This window comes from Mus musculus, chromosome 14 (genome assembly GCF_000001635.26).
Source record: "Mus musculus strain C57BL/6J chromosome 14, GRCm38.p6 C57BL/6J".
Classification (NCBI taxonomy): Eukaryota; Metazoa; Chordata; class Mammalia; order Rodentia; family Muridae; genus Mus; species Mus musculus.
The window spans coordinates 9,740,830-9,764,521 of NC_000080.6; the positions used below are offsets into that span (position 1 = coordinate 9,740,830).

Here is a 23,692-nt window from a genome sequence, read left to right on the forward strand (position 1 = left end):
AAAATATTTGATGGCTGTTCAAGTGAATAGTGAAGCTGTCTTTAGTTGAGAGCAAAGGTAAGTCCAAATTCCTAGGAAAGTGATTCCCCAGGGAAAGTTCATAGCCTTGAGACAAAATGTTGCAAACTCGACACGCTGGACTTTAGATCCAGTGCTATTCTGCATCAAAATAAAATAAAATAAAATAAAATAGGGAGGGGTATTTCTTTTTTGTTTTGTTTTGTTTTGTTTTTTAATGGAAATAAATGTTCTATTTGATTTTGCTTCCAATAACCTAAGTTGAATTTTTTTCCAGTGTCAAAATTCAACTTTCAGCCTTCCTAGAAATGGTGATGAGATCTGGTGATCAGAATTCCATATCGGGGACTGGTAAGTCCTAGCCGGAAGGGAGAATACAATTGCCTTTGTTAGATAAAAAGCACATACCACAGACTTGGCTTGTGCTCGTCTCTCTTCTCAGCTCTTGTCAATTATTGACAGCCTTTGTCTTTCTTTTGCAGCCATTTCACCTTACAACCCACACAGAGAAAGAAGAGCCAGGAAGTTCAAGTTCATACCCTGATCACTCCTCATTCACTACAGCACAATGAGAGCAGTAACATGAAAGCCACAACAGTGACAATAAGAATGGCTGCTACAGTACAATGAGAATTTTGTTCCAGGTGTCCCACGAGGCAATTAAAAGACATTGTCAGATGGAATTTTCTACAACATGAAAAACATCCTAGGCTCATTCAATTAACACTGAGACCAAGATGGTGAGAGGCATCTCTGAGCCTTTATTCTCATTCCTTCATTACAAAGCCATGAGCATCTCCTCACCCAGCTATGTTCTTGCTGGACTATATCTTGATGCCAAGAATCATCTAAAGTGTGACCCCAGCCAACTATAAAATCCATTCATATTTTGTTCCTCTACTAACAATGAACGTTAGGAATAAGAAGCAGAGCTATCTACAGCAGAATATGTGAGCGCGAGAGAAATGGTGTGCATGGGACACTGAATTGTTCACACAGTTTCCCAAAGGAAAAGCATCTTTTCTGAGAAGGCAGAGCTGTCTGAGAAGACTACAATAGTTGGAGTACAGCGGGAAAAACTTTTATTTAATTATTCAAAGAAAATGATGGGCTGGTGGCTTCTGTTAGCCCCCAGCATTGGACATCAAGGAGCCTTATTTTGGGAGAGAATATCTCAGTATAAATAATAATAGATCTTTGCAGTTGCTATGGCTTTATGATAGATGTGATGGAAAAGATACAGGTCATTGGACAGGTAAAGAATCAGACATTTTGACACTATATTTCCTACCAGGCCAGGGATTGGAAAACACTTTCTATAAAGGTCCACATAGAAGGAGCTGAAGAAATGGCTTACCCAGTAAAGTGCTTGCCTTGCAAACACGAAGAACTGCATTTAGTCCTAAGAGCATGAGTAAAAACAAAAAGCTGGGCATTGTATGCGTTTTAATCCTAGCATCAGGCAGTGGCAGACAGACAGAACTCTGTAGCTTGCTGTTCAGCTAGCCTCCCCTGCTAATCCATTTCTAATCCACTTCTGGCCTCTAACTGTATGTGCCCTCACATACACACAGATACACACACACAAATAGTAAGTATTTGGGGATTTCAGGCCCATATATGAACAAATCATCACAGTTATTTCCCAGCAAAATTTTACCAAGGTCCAAGCATGTTCAGCAGTTCCTGTGCTGGGTATCATGGAGGCAAAGAATGGCCTTTCTACAAAATTTGTAGATAGAAAATACAGTCTCTGAACAGGACTTGGTCTTAGGACTTTCAAACTTAGTTGCTCTTCCTCTCTGTGAGATGTGTAAGCATCTTATGTCTGATTCACCAAGAAAAAACTAAGAAGTTGTAAAGTAAGACATTTCTGGTACTGCAGCCCTTCTACCAGGCAGTTCTGTACAGAAGGCAAAACATGAAGAGTATTTCTCTAGATAATCCCAGAGGGGTGTTGAGCAGGTAGAAGAACATAAATGCTGAAGGGACCTCTTCCAATTCTACAGCAGACACAAAAATCTAACTGAAACAATGAACACAGGATATGAATAGACATTTCTCCCAATATAATTGAACAAAAACCATGGACAAATACCCAACATGATTAGCTACCAGGATGGAAAATCGAATCAAAACCACAGGGAGCTCACACTTCACAGACCTTGGGATGAGTAATCTTGAGAAATTAGAACAGCTGTCTTCATGACGACTCGGGGAGATGGGAATGATGGTTGGAAATGTAAATCGGAGTGATGGTGTTAGAAACGACCTTGGCACAATCTTCCAGAATTAAACATGGAGTTGTCATATGACACAGTAACTACATTCCTAGTTACTTATTGAAGAAGAATGAAAATATATGTCCACAAAATAATTATAAATGAAAAGAGCTATTCTTGGATTATTATTAAGAAGTAAAATATTGAAACAACCTGAATTTCCATTCGACAAGAAACAGACCTACATTCAGTCCTATGGGAGAATATTCTTTGACAACAAATGGAGAGGTTTCTGCACATCAGGAAGAAAAAAAAAGTTAAAAAACACAGAACTCCTGAATGGAAGAAATACTTGCAATATGTCTATAACATATTTAAAATATCTTGAAGCTTAGACAATTGAATAGCAAATAATATGTCTAAATTTCAAAGATGGTAAAGGTGTTATACAAAAAAGCTTTTTGCAGCATCAAGGCTGGACACTAAATTGTTCTGCATTCTGGGCTTATGTTCTATCACTGAGGTACATCCCCAGACTTTCTTTCCAAAGAAGGAATACAAATAGCCAAGAGGTTTATGATAAAATGTTAAATGTCATTAATCATCAGGGAAGTGCTAATAAAAACCACAGGCTATCACTTCATACTTGTTAGGCCAAGTATGACAGTCAGTAGAACAAGAGGAACACTTGTAGATTGTTGGTGGGGATGTAAATTAGTGTGACTATCATGAAAAAGCACTAGTAGGAGTTTTCAGACATTTAAAATGAGGACCATTATACAACTTAGCGATCTGAATTCTGGGTATGTATACAAGAAAAATAAGATTATTTCCAAGAGATATGAAGATCTCCATGCTTACTATAGCATTATTCCAAGATAAAGAAGGGAAGTGTCTACCTAAAGACAAATGGATGAAGAAAATATGTATGTATGTATGTATGTATGTATGTATGTATGTATGTGTGTGTGTGTGTATACATGGTACACACAAACATAATTTGGTCTTAAAATAGAAGGAAAATTCATACTGATAATAACATATATTAACCTAGAGGACATTAAAAATAGAAAGACGGAAGACGAATGTGTACCACTTCACTCATAGGTTATGGTGGTTTGAATAGGTTTGGCCTCCATAGACTAATGTGTTTGAACCCTTGGCCCATAGGGAGTGGCACTATTAGGAAGTATGGCCTTGTTGGAGTGGAAATGGACTTCTTGGAGGAAGTGTGTCACTCTATAGGTAGGCTCTGAGGTCTCCTATACTCAAGATCTACCCAGTTTAAGACAGTCTTCTCCTTGCTGCCTTTGAATCAAGATGTAGAATGTTCACCTCAATGTCTAGCACCAGGTTGGCCTGTGGCCATGCTTCCTGCAATGCTAATAATAGAATAAATCTCTAAACTGTAAGCCAGCTCTAATTTAAATGTACTTTATATAAGCATTGCCTTTGTTATGGTATCTCTTCATAGCAAAGGAAACCATAACTAAGACATAAGTGGGATCTATAAAGGTTCAACTTACAGAAACAAAGAGTGGACCAGCAGTTCCCCAGCTCTGAGAAGTGAAGATCTGCTGGTAAGGTGTAAAATTTCAGATATAGGGTGACTAAATTCTGACCATCTGGTACCCCTAATGGTGACCACAGTCAATAATTTATTGTATATTTCAATTTTCTTAAAAGATTATATCTTTTTCCTACAAGAAAACTAGTAATCACCTGTGGTGATATGCTAGATATATTAACTTGATTATGCTAATTGCTTTACAATGTATACATCACATGTCATCATACTGTGTACAATGTATACATCACATGTCATCATACTGTGTACGTAGCGCACACACACACACACACACACACACACACACACACAATCATTCCTGACAAAACTGGAACAGAAGTACTTGTACATAATAAAGATGGTCATCCATGAAAATTTGAAACTTGAGATTACTAAAATCTCAGTGGATCACATATCATTAAACTATAGAGTTTAAGTAAAAGAGCTGCATAGGATTTGAATGATATTTCAGTAAAGTTGTATTCAAAAAGGGAAGATTCAATTTAGTGGCTGACAAAGGTTCAGCCAAAAACAATGACAAAACTTATTTTTAGTTCAGCTGAGGTCAAAAATAAATGTGACTCTTTTATTACTCAGGTGCACTGAGCCTTTCTACTCTCTTGTTCTGATAATCAAAATGTTAAAATGTGTGGGAAGGTCTAGAGAACAGGGAGCCATCAGGGAGTTCTTCAGAAATATGGACAGAGTGAGGACTGGGTGAACAGTGGCAGCATTTTCAAAATTACCATAAACATCAATCTGAGAAAACAGAATGAGTTGGTTTTCAGGTGGGCACTTTCATTAAACAAATGGCGCCCAAATGCCACTCTTAAGTCAAGAGAGGGCAGGGTGACATTTACAAGACTCCTGGAAGCCCAGTCCAGACGCTGGAGCTTTCCTAGCTCTGCAGTGGAGCACTTTGCACTTAAGGAAACTAACACATAAAGTGTGTGGTAGAAATTCAGGGGACTGAAGGCAGAATGCAGGACTGGGTGTTAATGATGGCCAGTGACAACCACAAGGATGGCAAGGAGATGGGGACAATGAAGCCTGTTTTCTTCTTGCTTCCCATGTGAATGTACAGCCCCATGAACAATCAACACCATAAAATAGTGGTCAAAAATGGGGTAGATTTCCTATGATGTTCTAGATGGAGAATTAGTACTTATCATGAAAAGTACTTACCATGCCTTAAAATTAAGAAGAAAAAAAAAGAAAAAAGAAAAGCTGGAAGAAAAAGGAAGTCCCAGGAAAACACTTCCTTGGTTGTATTTTAGAACTGCATCAGAATCGTCCATCTCAAACTTCTGGGACAGATTGGGTAAAAGCAATAATTTCATAAAATCATGGAATTTTCTCTTTAATTAAGAGAAGATGTGGGACATGGTGGCACATGCCTCTAATCCCACCACTTGAGAGGCAGAGGCGGTAGGATCTCTGTGACTTTGAGGCCAGCCTGTTTTGCAGAGTGAGTTCCAGGATAGCCAGGACTACACAGAGAGACACTGGCTAGATAAACAAACACACACACACACACACACACACACACACACATACACAAACACACAAAACAAACAAATCCCAACACAACAACCAAAATAATATAAAACAGCAACAAAAATACAAAGAAGAAAACAAATAAACAATGGGCTGAAGAGATGGGTCAGAAGTTCAGCTCTTCCAAAGGTCCTGAATTCAAATCCCAGCAACTACATGGTGGTTCACAACCATTCATAATGAAATCTGATGCCCTCTTCTGGTGTGTCTGAAAACAGCTACAGTGTATTTACATATAATAAATAAATAAATAAATAAATAAATCTTAAAGAAAAATCAAATAAACAAAACTGAAGAACAAACTGAGGACAGTATTTTGGAACCTTGTAAAAATCCCAGAGAGCTATCCCAGATATTTTTTGACCAGCTAAAAATATGAATTACATGTAGTCTGGCAAGAAAAGCTAATACAATCTGGTGTGTTACTTAACTTTTAACTTTCAACTTTGCATAACCTAGGATTACCAGGGTAGAGAATCAAAATTAAGGAATTGTCTAGATCAGGTCAGCCTGTGGATATGTCTATGAGGCATTATCTTTATTATTAACTGGTAAGGCAAGGACCAGCCCACTGTGGGCATCATCATTCCCTTTTAAGGGGGATCCTGAACTGTATAATAGAGGAAAGAGCTAGCTGAGAGCAAGCAGATAAACCACAATGTGTTATTCTCTTTTTGTTCTTGACTGTGGGTAGGACTAGCTGCTTGAGTTCCTGTCCTGATTTTCTCAAAATGATGGAATAAATGCCAGAGCATTTTATCACAGTAACAGAAGTAAAGCTAGGACACTTGGTAATTTTGAAAGCCAGTGATAAAACTCAAAAATTCTAAGTTTGTATCATTCAGAATAGGGGCATTATCAGAAGCAATAACTTTGAATACCTGATCACACAATTTGTATGACTGGGTTAAACCAACTAATGCCTGACATATCTTTTATATGTGTGTTCTAGGCAGTTTCAACTTTAATTAAATATGAATATCAAAAGGCTTAAATCTATAAAAACTTATTTTAGTAATTCTAGGTTCAGCTATATCTATGAGTTTTTAAATTTCTCTATTTCAAATTATCTGGTAGATATTACAAAGGCACAGTTTGAGTCCTTTTTTACTTAATTATTATGGAAAGTACATTAATGGGTAGGAAATGCAATAGGTTAACTTACTTTACTAATAGAAATACTATAAGGACAAATTGCCACCACTTAAGGGATTATCTAGCAACTCAATAAATTCATAAGTAAGATCAAAGACAATTATTTTATATACTTGGCTATTTTATAATAATCAAACACTAGAAATAAAACTCATTGTTTTTCTCCTCTGCCTGTCTTTATATGTCTCTCTGCCAGCACCCCCCTCCCATCACCATCACATACATGCAAACCTGAAAGGCACAAATAATAATTTATCCCAGTGGTCAGTTTTCTGGAAGCTGCTGTGTAACTCCAGGAGTGGACCTTTAGTTAAAAGGTAAGAGATCTGGGCAACAGCTGTGTTTAATTGCTGGATCCCTGAAGAACAGTGCCAAAGTCTTTGAGGAATTTCCTTTGCAGAAGTCTCCCCTTCCTCACTGGATGTCCTGACAGTACATGTGTGACATTTACTCTGAGAATAAATTAGCACAATGTTTTTTAATTCAGAGAGCTGGAGCTTAGAAGGAAATGCTGAACCCAAAGGCCATGCATGGTATTCCTTGATTTTAGGTGCGCATGAATGTGTATAATTGTGAAGAAAGCCAGTCTTAGTATTAATAACAGTTGTATTAGTTACTTTTCTATTGACAAAACTCCACCATCAAGGCACATTAAAGAAGAAAGGATTTATGGTTCCATTGGGATAGAAAGCATGGTGGGGAGGCAGGTAGCTGGCATGGACTTAAAGCAGCAGTGGAGAGCTCCCAGCTTGTATGGCAAACATGAACAGAGGGCATGACCTAGAAATGGCAAGAGTCTTTAAGCTTGCCTCCAGTGACAAACTTTCTCTAATATGACCATGTACAATTCCTAAACCTCCCCAAACAGCACCAACAACTGGAGAGCAAACATCCAAATGCTTGAGATGAGGATATTTCCCATTAAAACTACAACAGTAAGCTTCTGAACTTCAAGCTCATTCTTCTCTCTACTGTGCTGGGGCTTCCGCAAGTAGGACTTAAACAATACTGAAAGAAAGTGCGAAATTTAACCTATATTTGTAAGTACGTTTTAAAGAACATACAACTAGTTTGGTTTCCAAAGGAGTCTGTAACTAAAAACGCATCAAGAGTCATAGCATGTAGGACCAGTCAAAATCAAAGACACTGAAGTTTGCTTGGCAGATGTGCTCGAACCGTCTTTGCTGGGAGTCTTTCTAGAAATTCAGGGGCTGAGTTATGTCTCAGTTGCCTTCATGATTTCCCTGATATTTTCATATCCAATTGACTATTCTTTTAATGTTTCCATCAAAAAAAGTACAATTCCAAAAATACTCTCATCTGTCTTAGTACCATCTTCTCTCCTTTGGAAACAAACTATAGTTGTCATGTTGACAACTGTAAATAGCAATCAGGATGATATTTAATTTTAAGTTTGTGCCAACTAATTTAGTGGAAATGGCTGTGTTTTGAAATAGTAGGGCGCTCACACTCCATCTGGTGTGTTTTCCTTTTATCTTCCACTCTTGGTGAATTTTAAAAGTCAACTGCAATGTAAATATCCTTTCTGCTATGCTAATGTGGCCTCCTTGTGGAAATCAAAGGGAAGGAGTCCTTGGGACAAGTGGTTCTTTCCTGATTGAACTTTTTAGTGTCATAGCATCACTAGGAATCAGTGCTGAAAGCAGGCTTTGAGATGACCAAGATAAATCCATCCCAACTGGGACATAAGGAAGCTGAGCTGGAGACAAAATGAATGGCCCATAATCTCATCAGACACAAAGCTAGAATTTTAGTCTCTGTGGGAGGACTTTGAGGTACCCCATTACCAAGCAGCCATTTTCTTCACTAGACTCTAGAAGCCTTTATCAGAGTGCACTATACTGGGTGTCTTAGTGGCCTCTACTTCCAATATAGCACAGTCATTTCAGTCATTTTTCCCTTGTGTAGATCAGGTGTGCCATATAAGGACCTCTCTTGTGTCTAAAGGTAACCCACTGCCTATGGAAGATTCCTACTCTACAGCACTAAATCAGCATTCAACTGCAAGAGGAACCAGCCCCACAGTTTGATGGTTATACTCACTGTTTTTATTTGCTGCTACAGCAAATTGGAAGGAACAGGGTGACTTGTCAAAAATTTTGTGTTTTGTGTGTGTGTGTGTGTGTGTGTGTGAGAGAGAGAGAGAGAGAGAGAGAGAGAGAGAGAGAGAGAGAGTTTCCATGGTGATTTTATTTATTTATTTATTTATTTATTTACATTTTATTTTTTAATTAGATAGTTTTTCTTCATTTACATTTCAAATGTTATCCCGAAAATTCCCTATACCCTCCCCCAACCCTGCTCCCCAACCCACCCACTCTTGCTTCCTGGCCCTGGCATTCCCCTGTACCGGGGCATATGATCTTCACAAGACCAAGGGCCTCTCCTCCCATTGATGGCTGACTAGGTCAACTTCTGCTTTATATGCAGCTAGAGACACAAGCCCCACCCGGGGATCCATCCCATAAACAGCCACCAAACCTAGACACTATTGCATATGCCAGCAAGATTTTGCTGGCAGGACCCTGATATAGCTGTCTCTTGTGAGACTTGTGAAAATTTATTGTCTGTCTACTGAAGGTAAGAAGTTTCAACTGGACCTCTATATGCTAATAATATTCAAGGTGTTGACCTGTCTACATATTCCTTGGATTGTCTAGTGGTAAATCTATTTCTGGCTTCTGCTTGGTTGGCTTTCCTTTTCATTTGGTTACTGTTTCTATCTTTCATCATTATCAGAATCATCACCATCAGCACCATTAGTATTGGACTTTTCTTCTTTCTAAAGGATTTCTTGGTTAGGGGCACACTTCCCATATTCAAAGTCAGTAGGCAGTCACTCTAAGGTAATGTAGAGACTATGACATAGATAAGAACATTTTTGAGCTTAGAGGATGACAGAGAAGTTTCTACTGCTGGTTTGGCAGGGTGTAGACATCCTTCTAAGTATGGAAGCATATGTGGATGGTCTGTCACTGAGAGCATTGGTGGGGTTCTTGGAGTGGGGTGGGGCATTTACCAAATTACTTTTGAAGTAGATGCCAGATATGCACTGGGGCAAAGAACTGCCTACTGGGGTTGTTTTGGGAGTTGCTACTCCCACTGATATCTAAGTTAAGGCTTGGTATTCCAGGTTTAAATTTCCATTCTCTTCTGGAAGGCCTTCTGGCTTGAAAAAGATGTTGTCATCCTTTGACATTTAAGAATATGAAATGTTTTGTGCACAACTGAGGTAAAAAATGACATTTTGGCATGCTGAGAATTATGGGGGCTTGCTGCTGATTGACGAAGGGGAAACTGAGGCTGTGTGTCCAAGGACTGGGGAAATAAGATTGAAATAACTACTGTCCTGGAGGAACCTGGCCTATGAGATAGTTGAGAGTTTTTGTTTTGCATGGCAGACATAGTGAGGAGGAGGTAAGGATGATATTTCTGGTGTTTGTGAGCTAAGCAGCAAGGAGAAGCTAGGCTAGAAACAGGAAACACAAACATGAAGCTCAGGTCTGTTTTCTTATCCTCTGTTATCCTAAAAACCATTATGAGGTGTACCTGAGAAGAAGCAACACAGGCAAGTGGCCTTTTGGATGTATTAACTTATCAGATTGCTAATATCAAATCATATCAGCTCACACTTCTCCATTTGAGAGCATCACCCGGGGAGGACAATCTTGCCTCTCTGCTTTCTCAAGTCTATTTCAGCCTTATCCCAGATCAGAAGCTGCTTGCTGAACCCAATACATTTCTGAAATTCTCAGTTTTGAGATGAGACCGGAATTAAAAGACAAAACAAAACAAAACTAAACCAAACATTCCAGGAAAGCTATGTGCATGGTAGACATACCTTGTGCATGTTGCTATGCTATGTGAGGTGAATTAAGCAACAAGTTTGTTTGCTTTTCTCTGCTTGAGAAAGAAACATCAACAGAACCTGGGTCTTAACACAAAGGGATGGCTAAGATCTCCAGAGAAGACAATCAGAAAGTTCTCAGTGTACTTGACACAGCATACAATGCCCTTCTGATAATGATGGGACTAGTCTAAGAAGAAACAAAATTTTTCCAAAAGAAAAGTATATGCACTAGAACAAGGCTGCCGTTCAGTGCAAAGGGAATATTCTATGAGTTTCTTAGTTACTTCTACTGTAAGGCGGATTTCCAACGGGGACTGGAGCAGCTGGCCTAGAAGATATTTATGGCCCATTGAGAGTTGTAAGTTTCTTTTTGAGAAAAAATAAGGCAGCAATTTCCTTTTAAATATTTTAGTGTGTTATCATGACATGAATATACTATAAGGCATGCAAAAGTATTTAAGAGGTTTGGTGCACAAAATCAGCTTCGAAAGAATGACCTTGGGAACTGTAGAAGCTGGACTAGAGTATGCTGATGATTTCCTTGTGTTTACGCAAACAGGAGTTATAATGAAGTTCCTTAGCTGGCAAACTCATGAGCTATATCCTAAAAGCAGAAAACAACAACAACAACAACAACCAAAACCTCAATAACCACCACAACAACAAAACCCAAACTGTTAACATTCTAAAATGCCATTTTCTTCAGTGTTTTTACATACTTAATTAGCAGGGATATATCCAAGACTTGTAGGGCATACACGATATCTAAGGTATTTTTGTGTGTGTGTCCAGAAAACACAGCCAAGAAAATTGCTTAGCTCACAATCTTTGATTTTTCCATGAAAATAAAGACCAAAGCAAAGGGTGAAACAAAGATCGAAGGTGTACTCAACAGTTCTGGGTATAAACAAGCTTTGCCATTAAGGATCTAAGGAAGCTGGACCCCACTTTGGACCTGTTGCTGCAACTTTTTTTCCTCAGGTTCCTCTATGTTTCCATCCCTGTAATTCTTTCAGACAGGAACAGTTATGGGTCAGAGTTGTGACTGTGGGATGGCCCTCTCTCCCTCATTTGATGCCCTGACTTCTTGCTGGAGGTGGGCTCTGTAAGGTCCCTCTCCCTACTGTTGGTCATTTTTTTCTAAGGTCCCTCCCTTGGAGTCCTGAGAGTCTCTCACCTCCCAGGTCTCTAGTGCATTCTGGAGGGTCCTACCAACTTCCTATCTCCCTAGGATGCCTGTTTCCATTCTTTCTGTTGGCTCTCAGGGCTTCTGTCTTTTTTACTCACCCAATACCAGATCAGGTTCTCCCCCCCTTACCCCACCCTCCATCCACTTTACCTTCCAGGTCCCTCTCTCCCTTGCTCTCTCTGTTTCTCCTTCCCTCCTTCCTTCCGTCCCTCCCCACTTGTGATTGCTTTCTTTTCCCTCCCAAGTGGGACTGAGGTGTCCTCATATGGGCACTTGACACTATTACTAAGGCTAAGGAGCACTCACACAAAGGGACTTAGCATGACTGAACTTGGGAAGACCCAATAAGCAGCTGAAAGAGTCAGATGCAGACATTTGCACCCAACCAATGGACAGAAGCAGCTGACCCCTGTTGTTGAATTAGGGAAGGCTGAAAGAAGCTGAAAAGGGCAATCCTGTAGGAGGACCAGCAGTCTCAATTAATCTGGACCCCCTGAGATCTCCCAAACACTGGACCACCAAACAGACAGCATACACCAACAGATATGAGGCTCCCAACATACATACAGTAGAGGACTGTGGGTCTATGTTCATTCAGAGATGATGCACCTAACCCTCAAGAGACTGGAGGCCCCAGGGAGTTTAGAGGTCAGGTAGGGTGGGAGTGGGGACATCCATATGGGTCAGGGGGTGAGGAGGAGGTATGAGATATGGAACAGTTGGAGGGTGGACAGGGGTGGAGGATAAAATATGGAGTGTAAAAAATTAATTAATTAAAAAGGAAATAATAACAATAACAACAATAATAAAGCTTTTTCACAACTAAAAAGAAAAAAGATGCTTCCTCTTGTGAGGTTCAGCTTCTTTCCTTGATGTTTGTAAAGGCAGGGTGATGTATGTGAATCCCCTGACATAGAGCCCAGCTCACTGTGGCTCATCAAATGATAATTTTACTCTCTATTTATTCTTCACCACTTCTCTTGGGACAAAAATCTAAGAGCTAGATTTGTTCATTACTGGCAACCTAATCCAGAAGCTTAATGATGCTGGCTTCTTGTCCCTTCTCCTTGTCAAGTAAATCTCATGAAAGACACTGATGTTTACATATTGGGAACTAAAAAGGGGGGCCCTGTGGAAGAGGGGGGAGGAAAAACCCACGCCCCAGAATTTTACCTATTCTCTGGTCTGTCAAGCATGGGAGAGCTGCCATATACTTTCCACTCAGCCCTGGGTGGGCATTCAAGCCTATGACCCACTCTTCAGGGGGTGGCCAAGGGGCAGCCCTACCTGGGGAGCCCTGGAGCTACTTTGCTAAATCCACCAGGGTTATAGGAGAGAGGGATGAGGGAAGAGGTTCCCAACACCTGCAAGAGTGAGTGCAGTGGATCTTGACTGGAGCACAGGAAGGCCTTCTAATGGGAGATTAGGAGAAAGCGTGTCCCATCCTCCAAGTGCAGTGGGCCTTGATGAGCAGAGACATTCTATGGTTTTAGAGCTTTATTATAGAAAGGCAGGGGAAAGGGAGGGAGAGAGAGAGAGAGAGAGAGAGAGAGAGAGAGAGAGAGAGAGGGAGGGAGAGAGAGAGAGAGAGAGACAGAGAGAGAGAGAGAGAGGCAGAGAGAGAGACAGAGAGACAGAGAGATAGAGACACAGAGAGAGATACAGAGAGAGAGAGAGAGAGAGAGAGAGAGAGAAAGAGAGAGGGTGAGAGTGAGGGGTAAGAAAGAGACAACTAAGAGAGCAAGCAGAAAGAAAGATAAGTAAGAGGTAAAAGAGCAAGGTGGGGGCCTAACAGCCCCTTTTATGGTCTTTACTGTTGCTAGGTAACTGGGGAGGAGTTTAGCCTGAAGGTCAGAAGCTTGGGCCATTGCCTATGTGACTACTGACCATGCTTCTCTTGTGGGAGCTGTGGGGAGGGGGTGGTGGTGCAGTAACTTAAGCAGGAGCCAGAGTTCCAGGAGCATAAGAGAATGCCTACCATGTCATGAAGGTGAATTATTACCACCGGTGGTTAGACCTCAGCTCTACTGGAGACCAGCCTATCTGTGCAGAGCCCAATGCCCCATATTTATGTAGTAAGCTCAGTATACAGTTTAGAGATATATAAGCATAGCCTTTTCTTCACCCTTTTCAATTAAAACAAAACAAACACACAAACCCCGGCACCTCTCAAAGCGTACTTCTAAGTTGGGAAGTTGTATCTCAACAGTTTCTAGAACACACTGCTTGCCGGTCTGTGAAGTGATCTGAAAGTCCTAGAACAAACTTCAGTATTTTCTCTTCAGAAGAGATTTCCTTTTCGTGTTTAAATAACAGGATCCTGCAGGTTCCCTGCTTGAGACTGTTGGAAAGTTAATGTGCTCACAGATGATTGTCATTGAAGGCTTACATTCCACATGCACATGGTAACAGAAATTTCTCAGATGAGTGCTGTGAAGACAGAAGATGACCTCTGATCTGTCACCTACCAAACTCACTCTACAGCTCTTCACAACAGGCTCTGTCAGGATAATAGTAATACTATTAATGGTCGTGCAAATTATTATAGTGAATATTTATTGAGCATTTCTTGTGTATCTTCAGGCTTCATACATAGGAAACCATTCGATTTGCATAGCAACCCACATATATTTTATAGATGAAAAAAACCTGAGACATGGAAAAGCTGGCTTTCCAAGTACATGGAATATGAACTGAGCACCAGGCAAGTTGGATCTGGATCTCCACCCTTAATCTTACATGATTTTACTACAGAAGAACATTGCATCTCCTTCCAAAAGTGAATGAGAAATTTCAGCCAACTAGGCCACCCATTTCAAAGGTGATTGTCAGCAGAAATAATGACTCAAACAATGCCTCTCCTTCCACAAAGTCCTTGGATCATCTCATGATTATCCCTGGTAGGACTGACAACAAACAGGCAGAAAAATGAATGTACCTTCCATATATCAATCTGACTTGTCATTTCATTTTTAAAATTCTAACAAGATCTTTGATAAGAGACACTAACCTCTAGCTCAATCATTTGATATGATGAAAAACACAGCATGGTCTTCTGGATTTAGATAGGCAGGATGAAATATAAGCAGATTTAAGTTCATCTTCTTCATCATCACCATCACCATCATCATCATCATCATATCCGGGTTTAAACAACTCTAGAACTATTTAATTTGGTACTCACCCACCACCTGTGCCTAATATGAACTGACATGTTTTGGGAATATATAATACATACAGGGCTTCAAAGACTTTTGCCACAAGAGAATATAAATATTGTATTAGTACTATTTTATAGTGTCTATGTACTAAAATGATAGCCTTCTGGTTGTTTTTGGTTAAAAACTCTACTATTAAATTTAAGTTCACATCCTTTTTAAAAAATCTTTCTTAATCTAAAATGTCTATAAATACACTTAGATGTCTCCTCTTGAGCACTGATTGGGGACTGGGGACATCCATGGTGGATACCACCTTGTGGTAACAAAAGCAAAACTGTGACAGCACTATGATGCCCCTGTGCTGGCAAGCTATGCATGAATTCCAACAATATATCCAGTTCCAATAAAGAGGTAATGGCATTGATTATAAAGCTTATTTGAAGTATATGAATACTTCATCAAGAGATTGTCAACTGATAGCCAAAAAGCAAAATAATTTATAAATTCTTTAAAATATAACTAACTTTATTTTCTCCACTCTCCATAATTCTTGCTCATTTCTTGTTATTTCAAGAGAGTAGGTCAAATACTTGGGATCTTTTCTCTTTGAGGCCATAATAATTTCCACTTATAAAAATATATTAATTATTAATTAATGTCTCTCTTCCCTCTGCATTATTTACCTGTTTGGGCTCTTAAATTATTACTAGAGCAACTTTTTCTCTTGCCTGAGGCCTACATTCTCAATCATCTAAATATTATGGATTCAGAAGAATTTTTGCTTGGTAATTTGCCTTATTGCATCATAGATATCCAAAATGCCAAAATATTTAATCTTAAGTGATAATTTATTATTATTTATGTAAAGAACATTGAATATAAGCCAAATGACTTTTTTATTTTTTTATATTTGGAACACACATAGCCCATTCTTTAGGCACCATACCTTATGGGTGCTTAACTATAGCCATCGCAGTGAGATGAAAGGATTGCCTTGTGAGAAGCATGAGAGAAGACAGAGGAACACCAGCAACAAGAGTGCCTCAGAGCAGGCATTTTTCATCTTCACTACTAGGGACCTTCTAGCTGTACTGTAGGGTATGTCTAGGGACTGAGTTTACCATGAAGATCATATGGGACTCTGCACAGCAAAATCTTATTCAGGAAACGATGAGGGAGCTTTAAAGAAGAGCTTTTGCCATAAATGTCATACATCAAGTGCCATGTGATTCACATTATTCTTGTTTATACATGACTAACAAGCAACTGAAGATACTCAAGTGACATAGCAGAAAAAAATTGAGAAAAAAATTGACCTTTTGTGACATCTATTAAAGTAAATTCTAATAAGAAAAATAAAGACTTCATAGAAGTTGTGTCTTTTGCTATAGGGCTCATACATGATTCTCACCAGTTGTGTATCCTGTTTTCTTTTGATGATCTGATCCTTTGATGTAGTGAATTCATGATTGTCTTTGGAGCTCCTTGTGGTGATCTGAATATGTTTGGCCCAGGGAATGGCACTCTTAGGAGGTATGGCCATGTTGGAGGAAGTGTGTCACTGTGGAGGGTGGGCTTTGAGAGACCTTCCTGCTAGCTGCCTGGAAGCCAGTCTTCTCTTATTTGCCTTCAGAACAAGATCTAAAACTTTCAGCTCCTCTAGCACCATGTCTGCCTAGACACTGCTGTGCTTTCACCTTGATTGTAATGAATCAAACCTCTGAACCTCTAAGCTGGCCCCAGTTAGATGTTATCCCTTAGAAGAGTTACCTTAGCTGTGTTGTCTCTTTACAGCAGTAAAACCCTAGCTAAGACAGTCCCCAACCCATCATCATCATCATATCATCATCATCATTATCATCACCATCACCACCATCATCATTTCTCTATTTTGCTTTTTTACTATGCTTAGTAAGCACTAGCAAACATAAAGCCAACCTGATTTTCTCTAATATTCGTTTTTATAAGGAAAAGGGAGCAGAAATAATTTTTAACCTGATAAATCATTTTTTTCTAATTTTATCTTCTTCTGTGAGGGATTATAAAGATTTAGTAGGATAATAATGTGACATGGAAACGTAGTCCATGCCTCTTAAGTTAGGTAGTCAAAGAACATTCATAGAAGCATATAGAGAGCATATGTGGGCGTATCATTTAATTAAGAATGACTATGCTCTTATCCTATTCAGATTCTTTTACCAAAGAGTGCAGGAAAAACATAAAACTGCCTTTTTATGATCAGGTGCCATTCTAAGGTTCTCATGAACTCAGAAGCTTAGCGATCACTAGGAAGAGATCAGTAAACCCAGAGGGAGAACAGCTAATTAACTGTCTCTCTGAAACATTCCTTCCTCTTTACAAAATCAACTAGGGAATCCATGGGCTTTGAGTACATCATCAAATGATGTGTGAAAGAGATCCAATTTCAACAATAAATATCATCAGCAATAGAATGTTTTCTTAAGCCCTCGGGGGCCAAATGACCTGAATTTGTGTAAATTGATTTTGTTCATGCATTGTGTTAAGCCAAGCAATTATTTTCCAAGACACGCTTGAACTCATGGTTGCTCTGTCTATAAAGTTCACGGTTACATTTTTTGAATTGCTGATTGCAATTCCCCTTTGCTTTAATATTAAGCACTCTTTAAAAAACAAAACAAAACAAAGCAATGGATTTTATACATAGCACACAATCATAAACATTCAATGTCACCCATGAACATCTGATGAATTGGCCAATCCAGTTATGACTTTTGCTTATTTGAAACACAGTCAGGACAAGTCTTAACTGAGCCAATTCAATGATATACCATGGCATTAAGCAATAGGCACTCCCCTATCCAAGAAACTATTTATGCCATCATCATAATCGTAATCAATGTGTCAAGATAATAGAGGTCCTGAAGAGTTCAGAGAAGGCCTTATATTCAAGTTCTAAGAAAATGAAATGAAGAGTTTGTGGGGTGCCCACATATGTATGGAGAGTAGTAAAAGTTGGGGGAGGTCTATATGCTTTAGAAAGGGTGGAGTTTACACTCATTTGAGGGGAAAGGCTCATGCTCTGAAATGTGGTAGCTGGAAGGGTGAGTAAAATATGTAAGGACAAGTCCAAGGCATGGAACTTGAGGGAGAAGAAGGGGAGATGAATCCCAAGGTGATAATAAAGTCAGAATGAGAGGCAGAGTGGCTCTCCAGCTTGCTTTCCACAAAACCCACAACTATATATGTTCCAGGCAGACAGATCTAGGTTTCAAGGGGGAAAGTTCCTTATCGTCCTTGATGAAGTCTACCAGACTTGCTTAGCAATCAGAAAAGGCTTCTAATTGCTTCTCAGAACCTTTCTGGTGGACTTCACTTTTCAGGCCTTCTGCAGCGCACTGATTTCTGACCAAAGGATTCTGTTCCATCAATGCCCCATCAAATTAGATGGATGAGAGCACCATGTTATGCTCACATTCAATGTAATCCGGAGTTAATGAATCAACACCCTGAAAGCAAGATACCCTCTGTGTAAATTATGTTTCAACTTGTAGGGAATTTTGAGTTCTTTAAGTGTGACTCTTATCCTGTCATATGTGCAACTAGTTAAGAGATATTCACTGTGGAACCACCCTATACCAGACTAGGTCCCTGATCCCAAGGTTTTACAATGCACTCGAGAGATGCCAGTGTTGCATATAAACTAATAATTATCTTGAGTGAGTTTTTAAGGATGTAACAGGCATCCTAATAAGAAGGAGCTACTTGAGTAAGGACAGAAGGCTGGTTATTTTAGCTATATATAGGAAGAGAAGGAAGAAGGGCTCTTGTAGGAGGTGAGCTTGACCTATGATTTGGTTAAACACACAAACCTACATGAAGGGGACCTGATATCAGATATTGTAAGCAGAAAACGATTTGTACAAAGGCTCTGAGGTAGGGGAACCAATGCTAGTTTGGCAAAAGCAAGCTATAGGTGAAGGAGACTTTTTGCTGGCATAGAAGTGGGAAAAGCCCAACATTGTGGCTGAAGAAATTCCTTTGGGCCACAATATTGTAAATAAACAAACAAACAGGAAAGAGAAACAGATAATACAGCTCGTCTGCATGAAGTGCTGATCCTGGCGGGTGTACCTGAGAGAAGTAACACTTGAATGGTAGAGACAAGAGATGGACTGGGACAGGAGTTCAAACTTAAAAGGCTTTGGAACCAGCCCTGTTCATGTTGACCTCTCTCATTCTGTATTTATGGGGAAGACTTTAATGCTCAGTGTGAGGGAACCCTGTAAAGATACATAGACATGGCCCATGTGAGGGATGTCAGTGTATGTAAGAGACAGAATTGTCTGAGTTCTGCTGACCTACAGCATGAGTGACATGTGTAGCAACATTCCATCTCATTAAAAAGTACTTTTCAGACAAACACGAAGCACAGCATTAAAAAGTACTTTGCAGGGAATGACAAAACACACTCAAGGAAGCAAGCCAGCTCACAGATCATCAATATGCAATGCTGAGTTAGAAAAGGAAGGAAGAGGCTGCAAGTGGAAAAAATCGATAGAAGATAGTCTCATAAAAGTCAAAAAAGTCTACTTCTTCTATTTCTAAGAACTAAACAAAAGAGGAAGGTTTTGTGAGGCACTTGCTCAAATGCCACAATACTAAGAAAAAGACACTATTTGTTACAAAGCTTGAAGCATCTACAAGGGGAGATAAATGAGAGAAGAGGCCAGGTGTAGAAAGACAGGGATGCAGAACCATGTGGTCTCTGTACCAATTGCTCACATGATTCCAAGCAACCATGAGCTGAACTGATCCACAGATAGGACTGGTCCTTTGATCTATTCTTTTTTGGTGTTCACACCTGCCTCCTTGCAGCCTGATTCTGCTAGATCTTTTCCTTAGAGACTGCATGAGACATATTAATTCCACATAGAGCATGATTAGTGCCCTTTAACCTTTTTTTTCCAGAATGCTAGATATTTAGAAACAGTGTCTTTGTCTTCTTTTACAAATCTTCCTCATCAACTTTCCTCCCTTTTCTCTGTTTCTAGAACTTGTCATCTTGCACCCCTTCTGTGGAGCTTCTCCAGTCATCACTGGCTACATTAAAATTGTGCTCACAAAGAATATAATTTTATGACATAAGTTAATCTAGGACTTCTTTAGGGAAGCCTCTATAAGACTGCCGTAGTAGGAGTACAATACGTTCACTGAGCTCTTTTTCTTGCTGTTTCTATTTCCCACCCATCTGCCTTCAAGACAGCCTGTTTGTTATGTCACTGGGATATACATAATCCACAGTGAGTGATTTCATCAGTATAAAAAATGTCACCCCTCATCACCCTATCATTTCTGATTAAGATCACTCAGTCTAATGTATATTACATCGTGTACCAATAATGCCTGCCCAGTGCGTCATGCTCCCCGTGCCTCTTGCTAGACATTGCTTTATTATGTACTTAAGCGAGAGAAGATTCTCAAACAAAGAGGAAGATTAAACTGAGTCTGAGTAGCTAAGGGCAGAAAGAAAATTGGAAACACTGTGTTTTATTCACTCTGGAAAATGGTACTAAATGAGGACATCCAACAACCTGGCTTGAAATTGGGGTTTTCATTACTTACCCTCTATATATGTTCAAAGGCAAAATTAACACGTGCATATCAACCCCCAAATCTGCTTTGAGGATATGTATATCAAATAATACTTGAGCCCAGGTTTTGAAGGCATATACACTATCCATTTTAAAGATGAGAACATTAAGACATGGAAGCCAAGTGAAATTATTGACTGTCACCTCCTCAGTAGGTTGCAATGGACTTGATTCTGTTGTTCAGGCGCTTTCTAGTCTTGTACCTCTATCTCTCTATATTATAAGCTACTCTTGCCTGAAAATCCATTTTTATGGAAATTACTTTTTCATACAGAGGAGATACATGGAACATTGGCATGTGTATTGTTTTATTTGTGAGTCAAGAGATGCCACTAGAGCATGCAGGAAGGGCAAAGGAGTATTAGAGGAGAGAAAGGCCATGTGCTGTGCAATGTTAGCCATTGTGTCTTCTATAGAACTGAAATGCAGCCACACAGCTTCTGTCAATAGCACATTTGGAGCATAAACAAGATTCAAGGTGACTGATCAGCCTAAGGAAGCAGTGTTTTCAAGCACTTTAAATACTACTCCAGCAGCATACACTTGTATATAAATCATGTGGTAACTTATTCATTAAGATAACCTGTACTTGGCAACATTTTATTAACCTTGGTTTACGTTAATATGCTTTATACTTGTGTTTTAAATATATCTCTGTATACAATGATCCTGTAACTCTGATTTTCTTACCACACAGACTAAGTCATTATCAATGCCCAACCTGTGTTCTACATCTGCTAAAACTGACTTAATATTAGAGTGTTTAGAGGTTTTTGGGAAGCTGGGGTTTTAGACAGCACCTGCTCCTACACATAGATCTGCATCAGAATCACCTGAGACGGTTTTAATACATGTAATAATTGTTCCCTGTGCCTTTTCCATCTACTCAAACACAATATATCACAGATAACCCTGAGAAATAAGAGTTTCAGTCACTAGGTCACAAACCACCACACAAAACGACTGGCTAGAGGGTGTCCACCCTACACAAGTCTACTGCAAGTATTAGAAAGGTCATCAAAAGACCCACTAAGTCCCAGGAGAGTCATGGAAGAATTTTCTTATTTAATACCAACTTCCTGTTTTTGTTTTTTTTTTTTTTTAATTTTTTTTTTTTTATTTTCAGTGCTAAGGTAGCCATTTTAATGCCCAGTTAATCAGGAAAAATCCTATGAATGTACACAGAGATGTATAATATACATGCTCCCTAGGGACCAGCTAGAGATCTTCATATAGTTAGCAGAAACACATGATAAACAACCAAAATTAGAGATAAAAATGGAAATTGATTCCAAAGGTCTGGAAGTAGAGTATCAAATATATGACTAAAATCTGCTTGTTCTATTTGACACCAAGGCAGACATTGTTAATTGATCCATACATCTTTCCTTGTTACAACCAAAGTGCTTTTAATACAAATGCTCTACAGCACGGGCACTATCTGACCAGATTTTGTATTCGTTGGTTATAGGTAATATGTAAACAGACATCATTTTACATTTTCTTCTAACTTATTCTACCATAGGCTGTGTTCCACACAGCATAAGCAGACACTGGAAGGCTCTCCTGTGGCTAGGACCCTAGAGGTGATTGCATAGCCCTTGATGGTTCATGTAGGATTGATTTGACATTGGTATCATTGGATGGATAGATCCAAAAATCACACAACTTCTAAAATGTTCAGGAGATTCAAGACACACATATGTTATTTAAATCAATGTAGTTTCTGTTAAGGATAACTCAAAGTTTCACTTTGAATATGTGCTCTTTGGAGAGAGTCTACAGGTGTGCTAAGTGCAAAGGCAGAATGTTTTTGTAATTGTATGGTGTATATGTGTGTAAATGTTAGTATACTTGCATATGTATGTACATATGCTGGAGGTTGGCACTGAATATCTTTCTCCATCACTTTTCCATTTGTTTTTCTTCAGCTAGGGTCTCCCTGGCCCTGGAGCTCACTGATTTAGCTACAGTAGCTGGCCAATGAGCTCCAGGGATTGCCCATCTCCTTCATAACCATTTCGTTATTAGTTAATTTTGTTAATACATGCATGCACTGCTATTCTTATCTTTGTATACGGGTTCTGGGGAGCCAAACTCAGTTTCCCATGCTTCTAGGACAAGTAAGTTATCCACTGTGCCATTTCTCCAGCTTCCAATGTTAGCATATTCGTCTTAAAGAATTATATGTCCCTCTGTTTGATTTCTACTTTTAACAGTTTGTATTGTCTATGGAGATTCAGGATTATGTCTTTACACAGGTATTAAGTGCCCTAGTAACCATGACAGAGCAGAAATCATAAGGCCACTTGGCTTGATATTGGGTTTCACTAGTAGTAAAAAAATAATAATTCATTTATTTTTAGATTCTCCTGGTGGTCACTCTTCCCTTGTTAGCTTCTACTGTCACTTTCCAAGTTTTACTGGGTAGAAGACCATTTAAGATTCCATCTGGGGTGACATATGGTTAATTGGGTTGATTTTATCCATTGACAGGCCTTGTGATCAAATAATAAAGTCACAAAAGACAGACTTACCTCATCATAGATGTTGTCATTCCGGGGGAAGTCCCCTGCCTTCCTGGGAAGAACGTGGACATGTACATGCTGAAATATAAAAGAAAGGAAAAAAATGTGTTTAATTCTACTTCTATATTTTGACTTGACAGTGATGCTTTCCTGGAGGCCAATTACTGTCCATTGCTTCTTGCTGGATTATTTTTCAGAAGAAGATGATGTTCACCTTCAGAAATTACATCTGAAACCTGTTGAGAAGAAAGAAGCACAAAGCAAGAGGGAACAACTTGGAGGCATATGGGAGTTTGAGGGAAATGCCAGAGTCCATTTCAGGCTCCATGGAATTACTCATCACTGTCAGTCTGGGTTGTAGTTAACCTGTGCTTTGAAATGACAATATGTCTTCAGAGATGGCTGCTGTGCCTCTGGAACTGACAAGAGAGAAGACCTGGTCAGCAATGGAGTGCATAAGTAATACCAAATTAGTGAAAGGAAGAAGTAGAATGGGCCAACTCAAGAACAATGGCATTGAATAACAATTACACAACTATAATACACATGCTTTCATTTATTCTTATTGACTGTGACAACCAATGCTTGTATTAGTACCCAATAGATTTCTATTGAGTACTCCTAGAATTGCTTTCTGAAGTGTTCTCCATTTTACAGAAGGAGAAACGAATGCTCAGCTCAGAGAGGACAGGCAACAGTTCTACAGAATGTGGTGGAATCCTCACAGAAAATGATGCCACTCTCTCTTATTCTCTTGTTCTTTACCAACATACCCGATAATTCTGTCAATA

At 39.2% G+C, this 23,692-nt stretch overlaps 1 protein-coding gene across 7 annotated transcripts in view; it reads right to left on the reverse strand.

Annotated features, from left to right (window-relative positions):
* The window catches only part of Fhit (fragile histidine triad gene), a 1,611,970-nt gene that overhangs the window by 190,738 nt on the left and 1,397,540 nt on the right, over positions 1 to 23,692 (reverse strand). For all 7 annotated transcript variants that reach the window (XM_030247649.1, XM_011244732.3, XM_006517924.1 and 4 more), the window contains one exon: positions 22,911 to 22,979. In XM_030247649.1, coding sequence (XP_030103509.1) covers positions 22,911 to 22,979 — 69 coding nt within the window. The remainder of the gene's footprint in view (positions 1 to 22,910; positions 22,980 to 23,692) is intronic.